Genomic DNA, 14,347 nt, shown 5'->3' with positions numbered 1-14,347 from the left:
CGCAGCAAACAAATGTGCACTGTGAATTAATATAATTTAAAAGGCATGGAATAGTCTGGTCTCACTGCAATGCATTGTAATAGCATTTTACATACTTAGGTAGAACTTCAGGGAAAATTGAAATTCAGCATTAATGCGACACCAATGGTGGTATTTAGAAGAATATTGATCAGTGGATTAGAGGGATTCAATGCATTAGGAAATCAGCACACAAGCCAACAATTGATTTTTCTCAACAATTTTAATGTGACTTTACTTTTTTTATATAAAGTTAAAAAAGCCCAGCAGTGTATAAAATAAAGCTAGAATTCTTAATTGAACCAATAACAAAGCAGTCACCCCTCCTCTGTTTTGGTATGAAGCCGATAGATGGGCTTGGAGAAATGTAACAACTCTCAAATTGATATACAGAGCTATGGATGCAAGGACTGACCATTCACGATATAATAATTATAGTTTTACCCACGTTTTAAAGCTATACAGTGTTTGTTTACATTTCCATTGTTTACAAACATTGGAGTAAAACCAGCTTATATTTTGGGTTCTCATGGAGTGACAGTTGAACTAAGCTCATGAGGCATTTATAAGTTATATTCTTCAAGAATCAATAGGTATATATAATTGATTTATAAGTCCAAAAATAGATATAGCAACTAAGGATTCTAGCTTTAAAGGATTGGTAGGGCCATCCATCTAGTCTGTTGCAATATAAGGGTTACCAGATAGGTTCGAATCCTTCCATTAAAGGGCCCATAATAGTTTAAAAGTGGCTTCCTCAAATTACTAGTGATTTTGAAAATGCAAGTTGGGTTAAAGCAATGGTGGATGTGTTTTGGGAATTTGCTTTTACTTGCTCTTTCACACCAGTGTAGCTGACAAGGGGATAAATAGAGGGGATATGAGGGTGAGGCGTTTCCCAGCTACAGTATGGTTGGTGAGGAGCCATGGATGTTGGAACTGAGAAGGGTTGATTCCTCTGACAATCTGTATGTAAACTGATATCAAGTTGTGTACTGTGTAGACTGCTATGCTATTGTGTGTGTCTGTGTGTGTGGTGTGTGTGTGTGTGAGATCACTTCTTCTGCCGGCGGAAGAGATTCTTGACGCTCTCCGCCATAGGTTCGTTCATCATGCTCATTGGCTGGTTCTTCAGGGCAGCCTCCCGCATACTTTTGTAAATATACTCATTCTCTCTAAACATCCTCAACTCCATTTCTGTCTGCATACGCATAGCCTAGGGAGAGGGGGAGGGATCAGGTCGTCAAGGTGACTTTAATCTTGGAGATCGTTCCCTGTGTGTGTGCGTTTCTGTGTGAGAATGCATGTGTATGTGTGCATGTCTCATGTCTTACCTCAAGGTCTTTGGTGATGGGATGTGTGGGTCCGTGTGTTCTCTGCAGGATGGCATAGGCCTTACAGATCATGCCGTGTCCCACCTCTATCTTCCCTGCCTGCCAGTGGGTCACTCCTGCCCTCATGGTTGCCATCCCCAGGTGGGCGTTGCATGGATGGTATAGCTTGCTGTCAAAATGTGATACAGTGATACATTTAATTACACCATTTTTTATTCTAAACTCTGTTAAGAGGTTTCTTATGGTCAATTGTACTTACTTGTATCCGTCCACCATTTTGCGTGCATAGTCAGCGGCCTCGTCAATAAACTGCAGGTAGGCTGACACCTCGCTGGCTGTGCTCCACATCCTTAGCTGGTAGATGTGTGTATCAGCCAACACTGGCTCCTGTTTCTCCATACACTCCCTGCATATCTTAATAACCTGGGAGGAAAGAGGAGGAGAGCGGGAGGGTTGATTTAGGCTTGGAATCCAGTGTGTGTGTGTGTGTGTGTGTGTGTGTGTGTGTGTGTGTGTGTGTGTGTGTGTGTGTGTGTGTGTGTGTGTGTGTGTGTGTGTGTGTGTGTGTGTGTGTGTGTGTGTGTGTGTGTGTGTGTGTTTATGTTGTACCTCATGGTAGTTCCCCTCCAAGCGAGCCTTATCCATCTTCTGCAGCATCTGCAGACTGTACTCTGTTACCTCCTTCACCTGCTCCTCTGGTACCTACAGGACAAGAGAGGACAGGAGATGAAAGGAGAGGAGAGAAAAGGACAAGAGAGGACAGGAGAAGACAGGAGAGGACAGGAGAGGAGAGAAAAGGACAGTAGAGGAGAAAATAGGACAGGAGGTGAGAGGAGAGAAGAGGCCAGGAGAGTACAGGAGAGAAGAGAACAGGATAGGAGAGAAGAGGACAGGCGAGGACAGGAGAGGACAGAAGAGGAGAGAAAAGGACAGGAGAGGAGAGAAGAGGACAGAAGAGGACAGGAGAGGACATGAGAGGAGAATAGAGGACAGGAGAGGTCAGGAGAGGTCAGGAGAGGAGAGAAGAGGACAGGAGAGAAGAGGAGGACAGGAGATGAGAGGAGAGAAGAGGACAGGAGAGAAGAGGAGGACAGGAGATGAGAGGAGAGAGGAGAGTAGACGACCGGAGAGGTCAGGAGAGGTCAGGAAACGAGAGAATAGGACAGGGGAGGAGAGAAGAGGTCAGGTGATGAGAGAATAGGACATGAGAGGACAGTAGAGGAGAAAAAAGGACAGGAGATGAGATGAGAGAAGAGGACAGGAGTGGAGAGGACAGGAGAGGTCAGGAGAGGAGAGAAAAGCACATGAGAGGGGAGAAGAGGACAAAGAAGGGGAGAGAAGAGGACAAAAGAGGAGAGAAGAGGACAGTAGAGGACAGGGGAGGACAGGGGAGGACAGTAGAGGACAGGGGAGGAGAGAAAAGGACAGGAGTGGAGAGGAGGACAGGAGATGAGAGGAGAGAAGAGGATAGGACAGTAGAGGTCAGGAGAGGTCAGGAGAGGAGAGAATAGGACAGGAGAGGAGAGAAGAGGACAGGAGATGAGAATAGGACAGGAGAGGAGAAAACGACAGGAGATGAGAGGAGAGAAGAGGACAGGGGAGGAGAGGACAGGAGAAGACAGGAGTGGAGAGAAGAGGACAGGAGTGGAGAGAAGAGGACAGGAGAGGACAGGGGAGGAGAGAATAGGACAGGAAAGGAGAGAAGAGGACAGGAGTGGAGAGAAGAGGACAGGGGAGGAGAGAAGAGGACAGGGGAAGAGAGAAGAGGACAGGAGAGGACAGGGGAGGAGAGAATAGGACAGGAGAGGAGAGGAGAGAAGAGGACAGGGGAGGAGAGGACAGGAGAAGACAGGAGTGGAGAGAAGAGGACAGGAGTGGAGAGAAGAGGACAGGAGAGGACAGGGGAGGAGAGAATTCCTGCATTCCAGGTGACTACCTCATGAAGCTGATTGAGAGAATGCCAAGAGTGTGCAAAGCTGTCATCAAGGCAAAGGGTGGCTACTTTCAGGAATCTCAAATATAAAATATATTTTGAATTGTTTAACACTTTTTTGGTTACTACATAATTCCATATGTGTTATTTCATAGTTTTGATGTCTTCACTACTACTCTACAATGTAGAAAATAGTAAAAATAAAGAAAAACCCTTGAATGAGTAGGTGTTCTAAAACTTTTGACTGGTAGTGTATGTATGCTGAAATACATGTAGGGGTAGTATATAATGTATCACTAGACATGTCTCACTTGTCAGTCTGGTCTTGTCAAAATTACACACTGATTGACACCGATGACGACACGTTATTATCACGTGACAATGCATTGTGCCTTGTTACCAATGTCACCGTTGCAGATGCTCAATAATGTTCTCAATAATGTTCTCTGTTTTCATAATGATGCCATATGTGAACATACTGACTGACAAAAGCCCTAGGAACAGAATTCTAATTCTATAGTCCCAGTACTCTAATGTTAGGGTATTGCTTTTATGATCGTAGTCGTCGAGGGCAGCTGTCTTGGCTGGCTTTTGTCCTGAGTCTGACCTCTCAAGCAGTGACTCATCTAGATGTAGGAAAGAATGTGAGTGGACCTATTAGCAACTTTAAAGTGGTTTGATATTATGTTACAGCTAGCAGTGATTTAGTCTACAGCAAGTCAACACATTCCCACAAGGCCTAGTACAGGATATGATGTTCATAAATTGAAAGCAACACAAGGTTCAGTTCTTTTCACTTAAAACAATAATCAGTCCTAGGACCCATCATTTGATCCTATCATAATAAGTAATGCACTGAACCCAGTGGGATATTTGCTGGTCAAATTTAAATGACATACATGGGTGGATTTCACATTCACATGCCCCTACCTTGACCCCGTCCACCTCCTTGCCTCCCATCTTGAGGTCGTCTTTGATGTGACCTTTACAGTGTTCACAGGTACAGTCAAAGAAGTAATGCATTTTCAGCTGTCTCTGTCTGTCCTCAGTCACGTTCAGGAAATCCACGTAGGACACTGTCACCTCCTCACCCGGCTCGATCTTGCCCAGGGCACGCAGCTCAATCCTGGGGTGAGGAGAGGGGCAGTGAGTGGGTTATGTGGGGTGCTCCGGAGGCAAAGGACAGGGTGCATCTCAATAGTCTAAAATGGAATTCTGAGATTAACCTGTAGCTACAGTTGTAGATCACGGACATGTGACAATGCACAGATCACCTGAGGGGTCTTAGGCAACATTTGGTTACATTTTTATACAGATCTCTTCATCAATATTTCCAAATACCAGCATAGAATTTGCTACTATCTACTATCACTCACATGGCACTCTGTTCAAGACAGACAAGAAAACAGGGGGAGATAGACAGAGAGAAAGGGAGACAGAGGGAGACAGAGCGAAGGAGAGAAAGGGAGACAGAGGGAGACAGAGGGTGACATAGGCAGATAGAGGGTGACATAGGCAGATAGAGGGTGACAGAGGCAGATAGAGATAGACGGACAGCGGGAGACAGCGGGAGACGGAGGGAAACCCAAACACAATGTTCAGAGAAGAGCCAACAGCACAAATGGTGAAGGAAGACATGACGACAGGTGGACATTCCTTATGTTTGCTGAGCTTGGCTTGCAAACAGATGGTGCTAGTGACTTGCAGGACTGGAGTGGTGGAAAGGGGGAGGGCAGAGCCATATATATCTAAAGATATGGATCTGGGAGAGGTAGGTGGAGTTGTAACAGAATTAGTAAGTTAGCAAGTGTAGCAAATGAGGATTTGTGAAACTCACTCCTCATTTACAATGGTGCCCTGACCCCAATCTGCAATTGCTCTAAGATCGATGCTGGGGTCGCTGCGGAGTGAGTTTAGGAGGTGAATGTAACAGTTAGGGATCTGTGAAAATCCTCCACCTGAAGTGTCTCCACTGCGTCACAACTGGGTAAGACACTTCATGAAGGTGGTCATGTGTTTTTGCGAGGCAGAGGTCCTGGGTTCGAGCCTCAGTATGGGTCGAATCAGGAGGAAGCAGTGTGATGTCCTTTACACAAGCAACCATTTTTGATATGGTGAAGCAACTCAATTTTAAACTTGAAGTCAGGTCTATGAAGAACCCTGTTTCAAGTTTATCTCTGATAGTGATGCATCATAGGAGGGATGGGTGTGAGGTTTTTATTGATGATGTTGGAGATGAGGATTCATGATGGTGAGATTTTAATTGATGATATTTAGGTAGTTGTTGGGGTTATACTATTGTACCAGAAAGACCCACCTCATCTGAGAGTGATACACAGTATTCACAGCCGACTGACTGAAAGACAAAGCAAGAAGCAGTTTACACCAAACACACACACACACACACACACACACACACACACACACACACACACACACACACACACACACACACACACACACACACACACACACACACACACACACACACACACACACACACACACACACACACACACGCTCATGGTATCCCTATTGTTATTGAATTACAGTACATACTTGCCATGGTTGAGGATGACAGTGCAGTTAGGCCAGCAGTCATGGTTGACCAGACACAGGTTAGGGAACAGACCCACTCCCACGGCATTTAGACCTCTCTGGTCACTCACTGTGAAGCCATTACAGTTGATCTACAGAGGGATGGAGAGGAACAGATGGACAGATGAAAAAAGGAAAGTGATAGAATAAGAAGAAACAGGAAGAGAAACAGGTAGAAATGGAGAGAAGAAAGAGAAGAGGGAAGAACCTACCACTCCAAAGATGTGCGAGATGTCGTCTACACGGTGTTGCTTGCTGTTGCGTGGCCAGTAGTCCAAGAAGTTGTGGATGTCCACCTTCAGCTCCTTCAGATCATCCTCAGGCATGTCACTGATGTGGTTCTCCAGATCGTCCAATGAGGTCATCTGCATGTCTGACATGACACTGCCCTCTTTATCGAGGCGCCACATGATGCGGGCGGCCAAACTGACAGGGACACGGAGCATGAGTTGTTAGGTCAAACCTTAATGCTCATCCATAACATGATAATGACTCAATTGACAGTAAACTATTCAACATTGCACACTTTCTATCCCCCTGCATCCGACCATCTCTCGCTCCCCATGCACCCCCCTAAGTCTTTGGCTCCTCTCTCTCTCTCTCTCTCGCGCGCTCTCTCTCTCTCTCTCTGTTTATCTCCCAGACGTCCTCCTCATCCCTCTATTCCCCCTCACCTCACCTCACCCACAAGTGCCACCCACACACACAATCCCTCCTCACCGGATGTTCTCATTGGGTGCCTTGCCGAAGTTGTCCCCGATGGCCCCGAAAGCCTTGATGGCTCCACACTCCAGCTTGTGTTCCTTCCAGCCAGCGCTCTGGCATGTCTTGTCACAGTACTGGGCGAACTTACACTGGCCACAGCGCTGCAGCTTGTCCTGTCTGCGGAAACAGCTGTGGCAGATCTTGTCTGCAAGACTGGTGAGTGAGAGAAAGAGAGAGAGAGTGAGGGGAGTATGAAGGATGTGAATGGAAGAGAGGGATATATAGAGTTCCTATAGGCCTACTGCAGGCTACATGAGGTTTAACCAACTCAGTGGCCTTGTGGTTCTATACAGGGGGTGTACTTGTACAACAGAGAAGGCTGTTGAGAGGAGCTATATTAGGAAACGCTCATTGTAATGGTTGGAATGGAATAAATGGAACGATATCAAACACATCAAACATATGGAAACCACGTTTGACGACTCCGTTCCATTAATTCCATTTCAGCCAATACAATGAGCCCGTCCTCCTATTGCTCCTCCCACTAGCCTCTTCTGTTGTACACACTACAGAAATAGGAGATTTGGGCCTTCTGGCTCCAGGAAAGTGTACTTGTCCAATGATTACTTACTTACACGAGATTGAGGCTAGTTCCATGATCCACAGCAGGGGAAGAAGGATGGGAAAGTACATCACCACATGACTTCATGTGATGACTTTGACCCCATGTCTCTGTCCCCTGCTGAGGTCATAGCACTCTGATCTTGTTGTTCACAAACTGATTTGTACCTATAATATCTTGTGAAGTTTGTTGTGTCTCTCCAGATAAAAACAAAATGCTCCACCACAATAATAATATATTTAGCTTCTTGAGACCTAACCTGTCCAGGCCTGTCCCACTACCCAGAGAACATGTGGTGTGACAACAGGACAATTCATATGGCTGTCATCTAACTGTCATGTCCAATCATGTGCAGATGACAGAGAGAACTACAGCATAGTACAGTATAGAACAATACAGTACAGTAATATGGTAAAGTGCTGTATCTTCAACTAAACGATGGCAGGCTTTAGCCTATGTGTCAGCATGCATGGGACCTGTGTGTGACCTGTCCTCATCACCATTTTACACTATGTAAATGTTTTGAACTAATTATATGTGGCTGTGAATAACACATGTTAATGGTTGCAGCCCAATTCTGATCTTTTGCCCAATAATTGGCAAAAGATTTGATCAGATTGGCCAAAATATCAATAAGTGGCAAAGTTTCAGAATTGGGCTGCCTGTGTAAACGCAGCCATTAAGACATATAACACGGGATTGGTATATTGGGCTCATGTGTGGTCGCCCATGCATTAGGAGTTAGTCATGTCTCAAGCCAAACCCCATCCATACTGCAGCATCTTCTTACCTGTCAAACACAACTGCAGCAAAAGGGGGTTCTGAGAAAAGAACGTCTCCGGAAAGCAACTCCTTAGTGGCTCTAAGGCCCCTCCCCTTTCCGGGTGAGTCAAACACCTCAATGTTGTCCATGTCAGGTGTGGTGGTCCGGTCCGAGAGACAGAGAAACAGTCCGTTAGGTTCAGGAGACAGAGAGAGAGAGACTGGAAGCGAGTACTGTATGGGTGTCCTCTACAAAGTATATCTTCCACGTTCTTCAACAACTGCACATTCCACACCCCAATCTACTAAAATAGAATTCCACCACTTGAGCTGAACTAAGTCAGATAGAGAAGGGGGTTGGTGTGGGTTTGAAGGGTGCCACTAAATTAGTCTTGAAGGAACCCTAGACCAAAATCACTACAATCACATTCTAATGTCCTTAAAGCTCATCTACCATTTTTGAGAAAGTTACCGTTACTATAAAGGTTTTATTGTTATTTTCCTTTGATCTGTTGAACCCCCCCCAGCCCCCCCCCACACACACACATTGTCCTGAGTTGGTCTCTCCTGGGTCCTGGGGAGTATTTTGGTCTCTCAGTTGGACCTGTCTGTCAGGAGTCAGTTGTGGTGACGTTGGACAGCTGCTGGAAACTAGTCAGACCCAGCACCATACTATCTCCTTTCCTCCACCACGTTCTGGTACTTTCTCTCTCTATCTCTTTCTGTCTCTTTCTATCTCTATCTATGACTAGGTGGGGTGTCAAGTATGATATCATAAGGCCAGGTGAATATCATTAACCCCTGTTTAAGATCTTTAGGGCGACCATGTCCAAGAATATGAGATTGACAGTGTTACTTTAAACAAATTAAATAAGATATCTTCATAAACTTGACAGGAGACAAAGTCTATTTAAAAAAAGTCTTACTTTAGTCCTACTCTAGTCTCCTTCTCAGTTAATTTATCACCTGATTTATCACCTGATTAACAAAAGGCACATTTCAATAGGTGGTCCAGGTATCCTCATGACATGGCACAGGTTTTGTTCCTCATGCAAGGGGGAAGGCCGATGACACCAGAAATCCCCAACAGACCAATTCCTTGAGATCCCACCTCCTTGAAGTTTGCAGTTGTGTCTAGAAAACACTATTTAGCTAAAAACACATTTGAGCTTGGCATCACAAATAATTCACATGATCATTTGTAGCAACATATGTAAGAAGGTTATATTCTGATTCCGTTCTGATTGTGACCCCATTTACACTTTGAAACACAAAACATTGAAGGGCCTCTATCATCTGACGGACCATGAAGGATCTGTTCAGTGCACTGTTCTTTTAGCCAGGAGTCAGCAGTCAGGACAGAGACGAAAACATCTCAAGTCTGATAACAATAGACATTCCGTTTATAGAAAAGCACACGGTTTTAGATACAAAGAGTAGGCTTTGAATTTGAAATGCTTCAAACAGAAGTAAAGCTATTAGACTTCTATTCTAGCTGTCTTTACCCTTTAGGAAAACCCACATGAACTGTTCCAAAAACACATGACATTTAATGTAAAATGATGTGATCTTATGTGAAGTTAATGTGATAACATGTGACAACATGTAAAGCAGTATGTGATAACATGAAACTAAACATGAAAATATGTGAACTGTTCAGAAAACACGTGAAATCAAGTGATTTTCCACATGTCAAATAATGTTTTTTTTTTCTGTAGGGGTAGACTTACACCACGTTACTCAGTGGGTTTGTTTCTTATTTGACCTTTGTCTGTCTCAGTCCTGTCTTTGACATTGGGTTAGGTTTCATAAGACACTGTGTCAGCCTGAAGGCATGCATGTACCGGTAATAGACCTGTTATCAGTGACAGCCTTCCTCAAAGGAAAACCACAGTAGCATGGAAACATTTGAAAAACATGTTTGAATATAGTAATACAGTATGGTAACTAAGCACAACACAATAATATTCATTAAACAGCCCCAGTAATTGGCCAGAGAATGGATTTTATCTACCTGTCAATGGGACCTTGTTTCTGTGTTTGAAAGAGCAAGTATACAATTTGTCATTTAGACTAAGGACGTTATAACCCAACCTACATTTTTGTGGTACCGCCTTTTATGTTTTAAAAATGATGTTACGATTTGTTGTGTCTATGGAGAGCGTGTAACACTTTTTATACTTACTGGATTTGAAAGAGGTAGCACTTAAGACCGTTGGGCCAGTAACTGAAATGTTGCTGGTTTGAATCCCCGAGCTAACTATGTGAAAACTCTGTCAATGTGCCCTTGAGCAAGGCACTTAAACCTAATTGCTCTGGATAAGAGCATCTGCTAAAATGAGAGATATAACAAACATGTTCTTGTTTGAATTGAATCATTGCTAATCTTGGTTAACCTAAAACTAAATCCTTCCGTAATTGGTAAACTGCTGGATTAAGTTCTGGGTTCATACATTTTAAAGAGTGGCTGAACTTTCTGATTTTGCCTTGTTTTTCAGCTTGGTCATTAAGAAATGCAGTGGCCATGACTGAAGCCAAACAAGAGTTGTGGTCGTCTATTGTGTGTGTGTACATTCACTCTACCAAAACAGTACAAAGTTACAGTCATTCACCCTTCTAGATAACGTGAAACAGTCTAACCAGGTCTTGTGTCTTGAAGTCGCCTAGACTAGCTAGCAAGCAAGCCAACTTCTTTCGCCAATTAGCTTCAGCAGCTGGTGTGGCAAAGTTGGTTTGACATTGGATAGCCTATCTTTGGGGCTAGTTAGGGACCGTCAATAATTTACATTTATATTTTCATGTTGCAGATCTTTCAGTTGTCCCATTTAATGATTTCAATATTTGTAAATTAATTTCTAAAATGTTGGTTTGAGGTTTTTAAGTCATTGATATATGGAGCTATTGACATTTTTTACTATTGTCCCATGTGTATTGTGTACTTTAATGATAGTCCCTAATAAGCCCAATAGGGATATTGAATGTCAAATCAAATTGATCATGGACAGTGGTGTAAAGGACTTATTAAGTAAAAATGCTTTAAAGAACTACTTAAGTCGTGTTTTTGGGTATCTGTACTTTACTATTTATATTTTACTTTCACTTCACTACATTCCTAGAGAAAATAATGTACTTTTTTCTCCATACATATATCAGCCATATCTCAGACTGGCCAATAAAAATAAAAGATTAAGATGGGCAAAAGAACACAGACACTGGACAGAGATATGGCTTTTTCTTTGCAACTCTGCCTAGAAGGCCTGCATACCGGAGTCGCCTCTTCACTGTTGACGTTGAGACTGGTGATTTGCGGGTACTATTTAATGAAGCTGCCAGTTGAGGACTTGTGAGGTGTCTGTTTCTCAAACTAGACACTCTAATGTACTTGTCCTCTTGCTCAGTTGTGCACCGGGGCCTCCAACTCCTCTTTCTATTCTGGTTAGAGACAGTTTGCACTGTTCTGTTAAGGGAGTAGTACACAGAGTTGTACGAGATCTTCAGTTTCTTGGCAATTTCTCGCATGGAATAGCCTTCATTTCTCAGAACAAGAATAGACTGATGAGTTTCAGAAGAAAGGTCTTTGTTTCTGGCCATTTTGAGCCTGTAATTGAACCCACAGATGCTAATGCTCCAGATGTCTATTTATTTAATTTTTTTTATGTTATTTCACCTTTATTTAACCAGGTAGGCCAGTTGACAACAATTTCTCTTTCACAACTGCGACCTGGCCAAGATAAAGCAAAGCAGTGCGACAAAAACAACAACACAGAGATACACATAAACAAACGTACAGTCAATAACACAATAGAAAAATCAATGTAGAGTGTGTGCAAATGTAGAAGAGTAGGGAGGTAAGGCAATAAATATGCCATAGAGGCGAAATAATGACAATTTAGCATTAACACCGCAGTGATAGATGTGCAGATGATGATGTACAAGTAGAGATACTGGGGTGCAAAAGAGCAAGAGGATAAATAACAATTTGGGGATGACGTAGTTGGTTGTGCTATTTACAGATTGGCTATGTACAGGTACAGTGATCAGTAAGCTGCTCTGACAGCTGGTGCTTAAAGTTAGAGAGGGAGATATAAGACTCCAGCTTCAGTGATTTTTGCAATTCGTTCCAGTCATTGGCAGCAGAGAACTGGAAGGAAAGGCGGCCAAAGGAAGTTTTGGCTTTGGGGATGACCAGTGAAATATACCTGCTGGAGCGTGTGCTATGGGTGGGTGTTGCTATGGTGACCAGTGAGCTGGGATAAGGTGGGGCTTTATCTAGCAAAGACTTAAAGATGACCTGGAGCCAGTGGGTTTGGCGACGAATATGTAGTGAGGTTCAGCCAACAAGAACATACAGGTTGCAGTGGTAGGTAGGATATGGGGCTTTGGTGACAAAACGGATGGCACTGTGATAGACTACATCCAGTTTGCTGAGTAGAGCATTGGAGGCTATTTTGTAAATGGCATCGCCGAAGTCAAAGATTGATAGGATAGACAGTTTTATGAGGGTATGTTTGGCAGCATGAGTAAAGGAATCTTGGTTGTGAAATAGGAAGCCGATTCTAGATTTAATTTTGGATTGGAGATGCTTAATGTGAGTCTGGAAGGAGAGTTTACATTCTAACCAGACACCTAGGTATTTGAGGTTGTCCACATATTCTAAGTCAGAACCGTCCAGAGTAGTGATGCTGGACAGACGGGCAGGTGCGGGCAGCGATCAGTTGAAGAGCATGCATTTAGTTTTACTTGCATTTAAGAGAAGTTGGAGGCCACGGAAGGATAGTTGTATGGCATTGAAGCTCGTCTGGAGGTTAGTTAACACAGTGTTCAAATAAGGGCCAGAAGTATACAGAATGGTGTCGTCTGCATAGAGGTGGATCAGAGAATCACCAGCAGCAAGAGAGACATCATTAATATACACAGAGAAACGAGTCGGCCTGAGAATTGAACCCTGTGGCACCCCCATAGATACTACCACAGGTCCGGACAACAGGCCCTCCGATTTGACACACTGAACTCTATCTGAGAAGTAGTTGGTGAATCAGGCGAGGCAGTCATTTGAGAAACCAAGGCTATTGAGGCTGCCGATAAGAATGTGGAGATTGACAGAGTTGAAAGCCTTGGCCATGTCGATAAAGATGGCTGCACAGTACTGTCTTTTATCGATGGCGAATATGATATAGTTTAGGACCTTGAGCGTGGCTGAGGTGCACCCATGACCAGCTTGGAAACCAGATTGCATAGTGGAGACGGTACGGTGGGATTCGAAATGGTCGGTGATCTGTTTGTTAACTTTGGGCTAGGCGTGCCTCAAGCGACCCACCTCGACAACATCCGGTGAAATTGCAGAACGCCAAATTCAAATGACAGAAATTGTAATATTAAATATTCATGAAAATACAAGTGTCATACATCATTTAAAAGCGTACCTTCTTGTTAATCCAGCCGCTTTGTCAGATTTTAAAAAGGCTTTACTGCGAAAGCACACCATGCGATTATCTGAGGACAGCGCCCCGTATACAAAAACATTTTCCAACCAAGCAGATGCATCGCGAAAGTCAGAAATAGCAATAAAATAAATCCCTTACATTTGAAGATCTACATCTGGTTGCAATCACAAGCGTCCCAGTTACATAATAAATGGTCCTTTTGTTCGATGAAGTCCTTCTTTATATCCCAAAAAAGTATGTTTATTTGGCCTGCTTCATTCAACAATCCACCTTTTTTACCCTCGTTCAAAATGCATACAAAATGAATCCCAAACGTTACCAATGAACTTGGTCCAAAAATGTCAAACAACGTTTCTAATCAATCCTTAGGTAGCCTAATATGTAAATAAACTATAAAAGTTCAGATGGAAAATAGTATATTCAATACCGGAGATAAATAACCAAGTGCGCGCCCTCACTGGAGCGCGTCACAAACATTTTCCAAACAAGCAGATGCATCACGAAAGTCAGAAATAGCGATAAAATAAATCGCTTACTTTTGAAGTTCTTCATTTTTTTGCATTCCCAAAGGTCACAGTTACACAATGAATGGTCGTTTTGTTCGATAAAGTCCTTCTTTATATCCCCAAAAGGTCTGTTTATTTGGTGCGTTTGATTCAGAAAAACACATGTTCCAACTCGCCCAACATGCCTACAAAGGAATGTAAAAAGTTACTTGTAAACTTTGTCCAAATATTTCAAACAACGTTTCTAATCCAACCTCAGGTACCCTAATATGTAAATAATCTATACAATTTAAGACGGAATAAACTGTTTTCAATACCGGAGAAAAAGAACGAGGAGCACTCATTCACGCGCACCAAAAGACAAGAGTCCTTCTGAGTGACACTTAGAAAGAATACGAATACTTCTTCATTTAAAAAAACAAACA

The 14,347-nt window shown here is 43.2% G+C and overlaps 1 protein-coding gene across 2 annotated transcripts; it reads right to left on the bottom strand.

The window, feature by feature from the left end:
• Positions 1-222: 222 nt before the first annotated feature.
• smyd1b (SET and MYND domain containing 1b) lies at positions 223-8,482 on the bottom strand. Of its 2 annotated transcripts, XM_055887739.1 has the most exons (10): positions 8,001-8,482; positions 6,604-6,801; positions 6,096-6,309; positions 5,845-5,975; positions 5,603-5,641; positions 4,216-4,411; positions 1,962-2,054; positions 1,612-1,775; positions 1,353-1,521; positions 223-1,234 (listed from the first exon to the last, which is right to left on the bottom strand). In XM_055887739.1, exons 1-10 carry the CDS (start codon positions 8,120-8,122, stop codon positions 1,073-1,075), a joined length of 1,488 nt encoding a protein of 495 aa, XP_055743714.1. In that variant the 5' UTR covers positions 8,123-8,482; the 3' UTR covers positions 223-1,072. The 2 variants fall into 2 exon arrangements, with proteins under 2 accessions (XP_055743714.1, XP_055743716.1); XM_055887741.1 differs by lacking the exon at positions 5,603-5,641 and having other exon boundaries at positions 8,001-8,479.
• Between the last annotated feature and the right edge of the window lie 5,865 nt (positions 8,483-14,347).

The sequence above is a fragment of the Salvelinus fontinalis genome, chromosome 28, assembly GCF_029448725.1.
Source record: "Salvelinus fontinalis isolate EN_2023a chromosome 28, ASM2944872v1, whole genome shotgun sequence".
NCBI classification, from domain to species: domain Eukaryota; kingdom Metazoa; phylum Chordata; class Actinopteri; order Salmoniformes; family Salmonidae; genus Salvelinus; species Salvelinus fontinalis.
The sequence above is the reverse complement of the archived record's forward strand: the minus strand, read 5'-3'. Positions and strand labels throughout refer to the sequence as shown.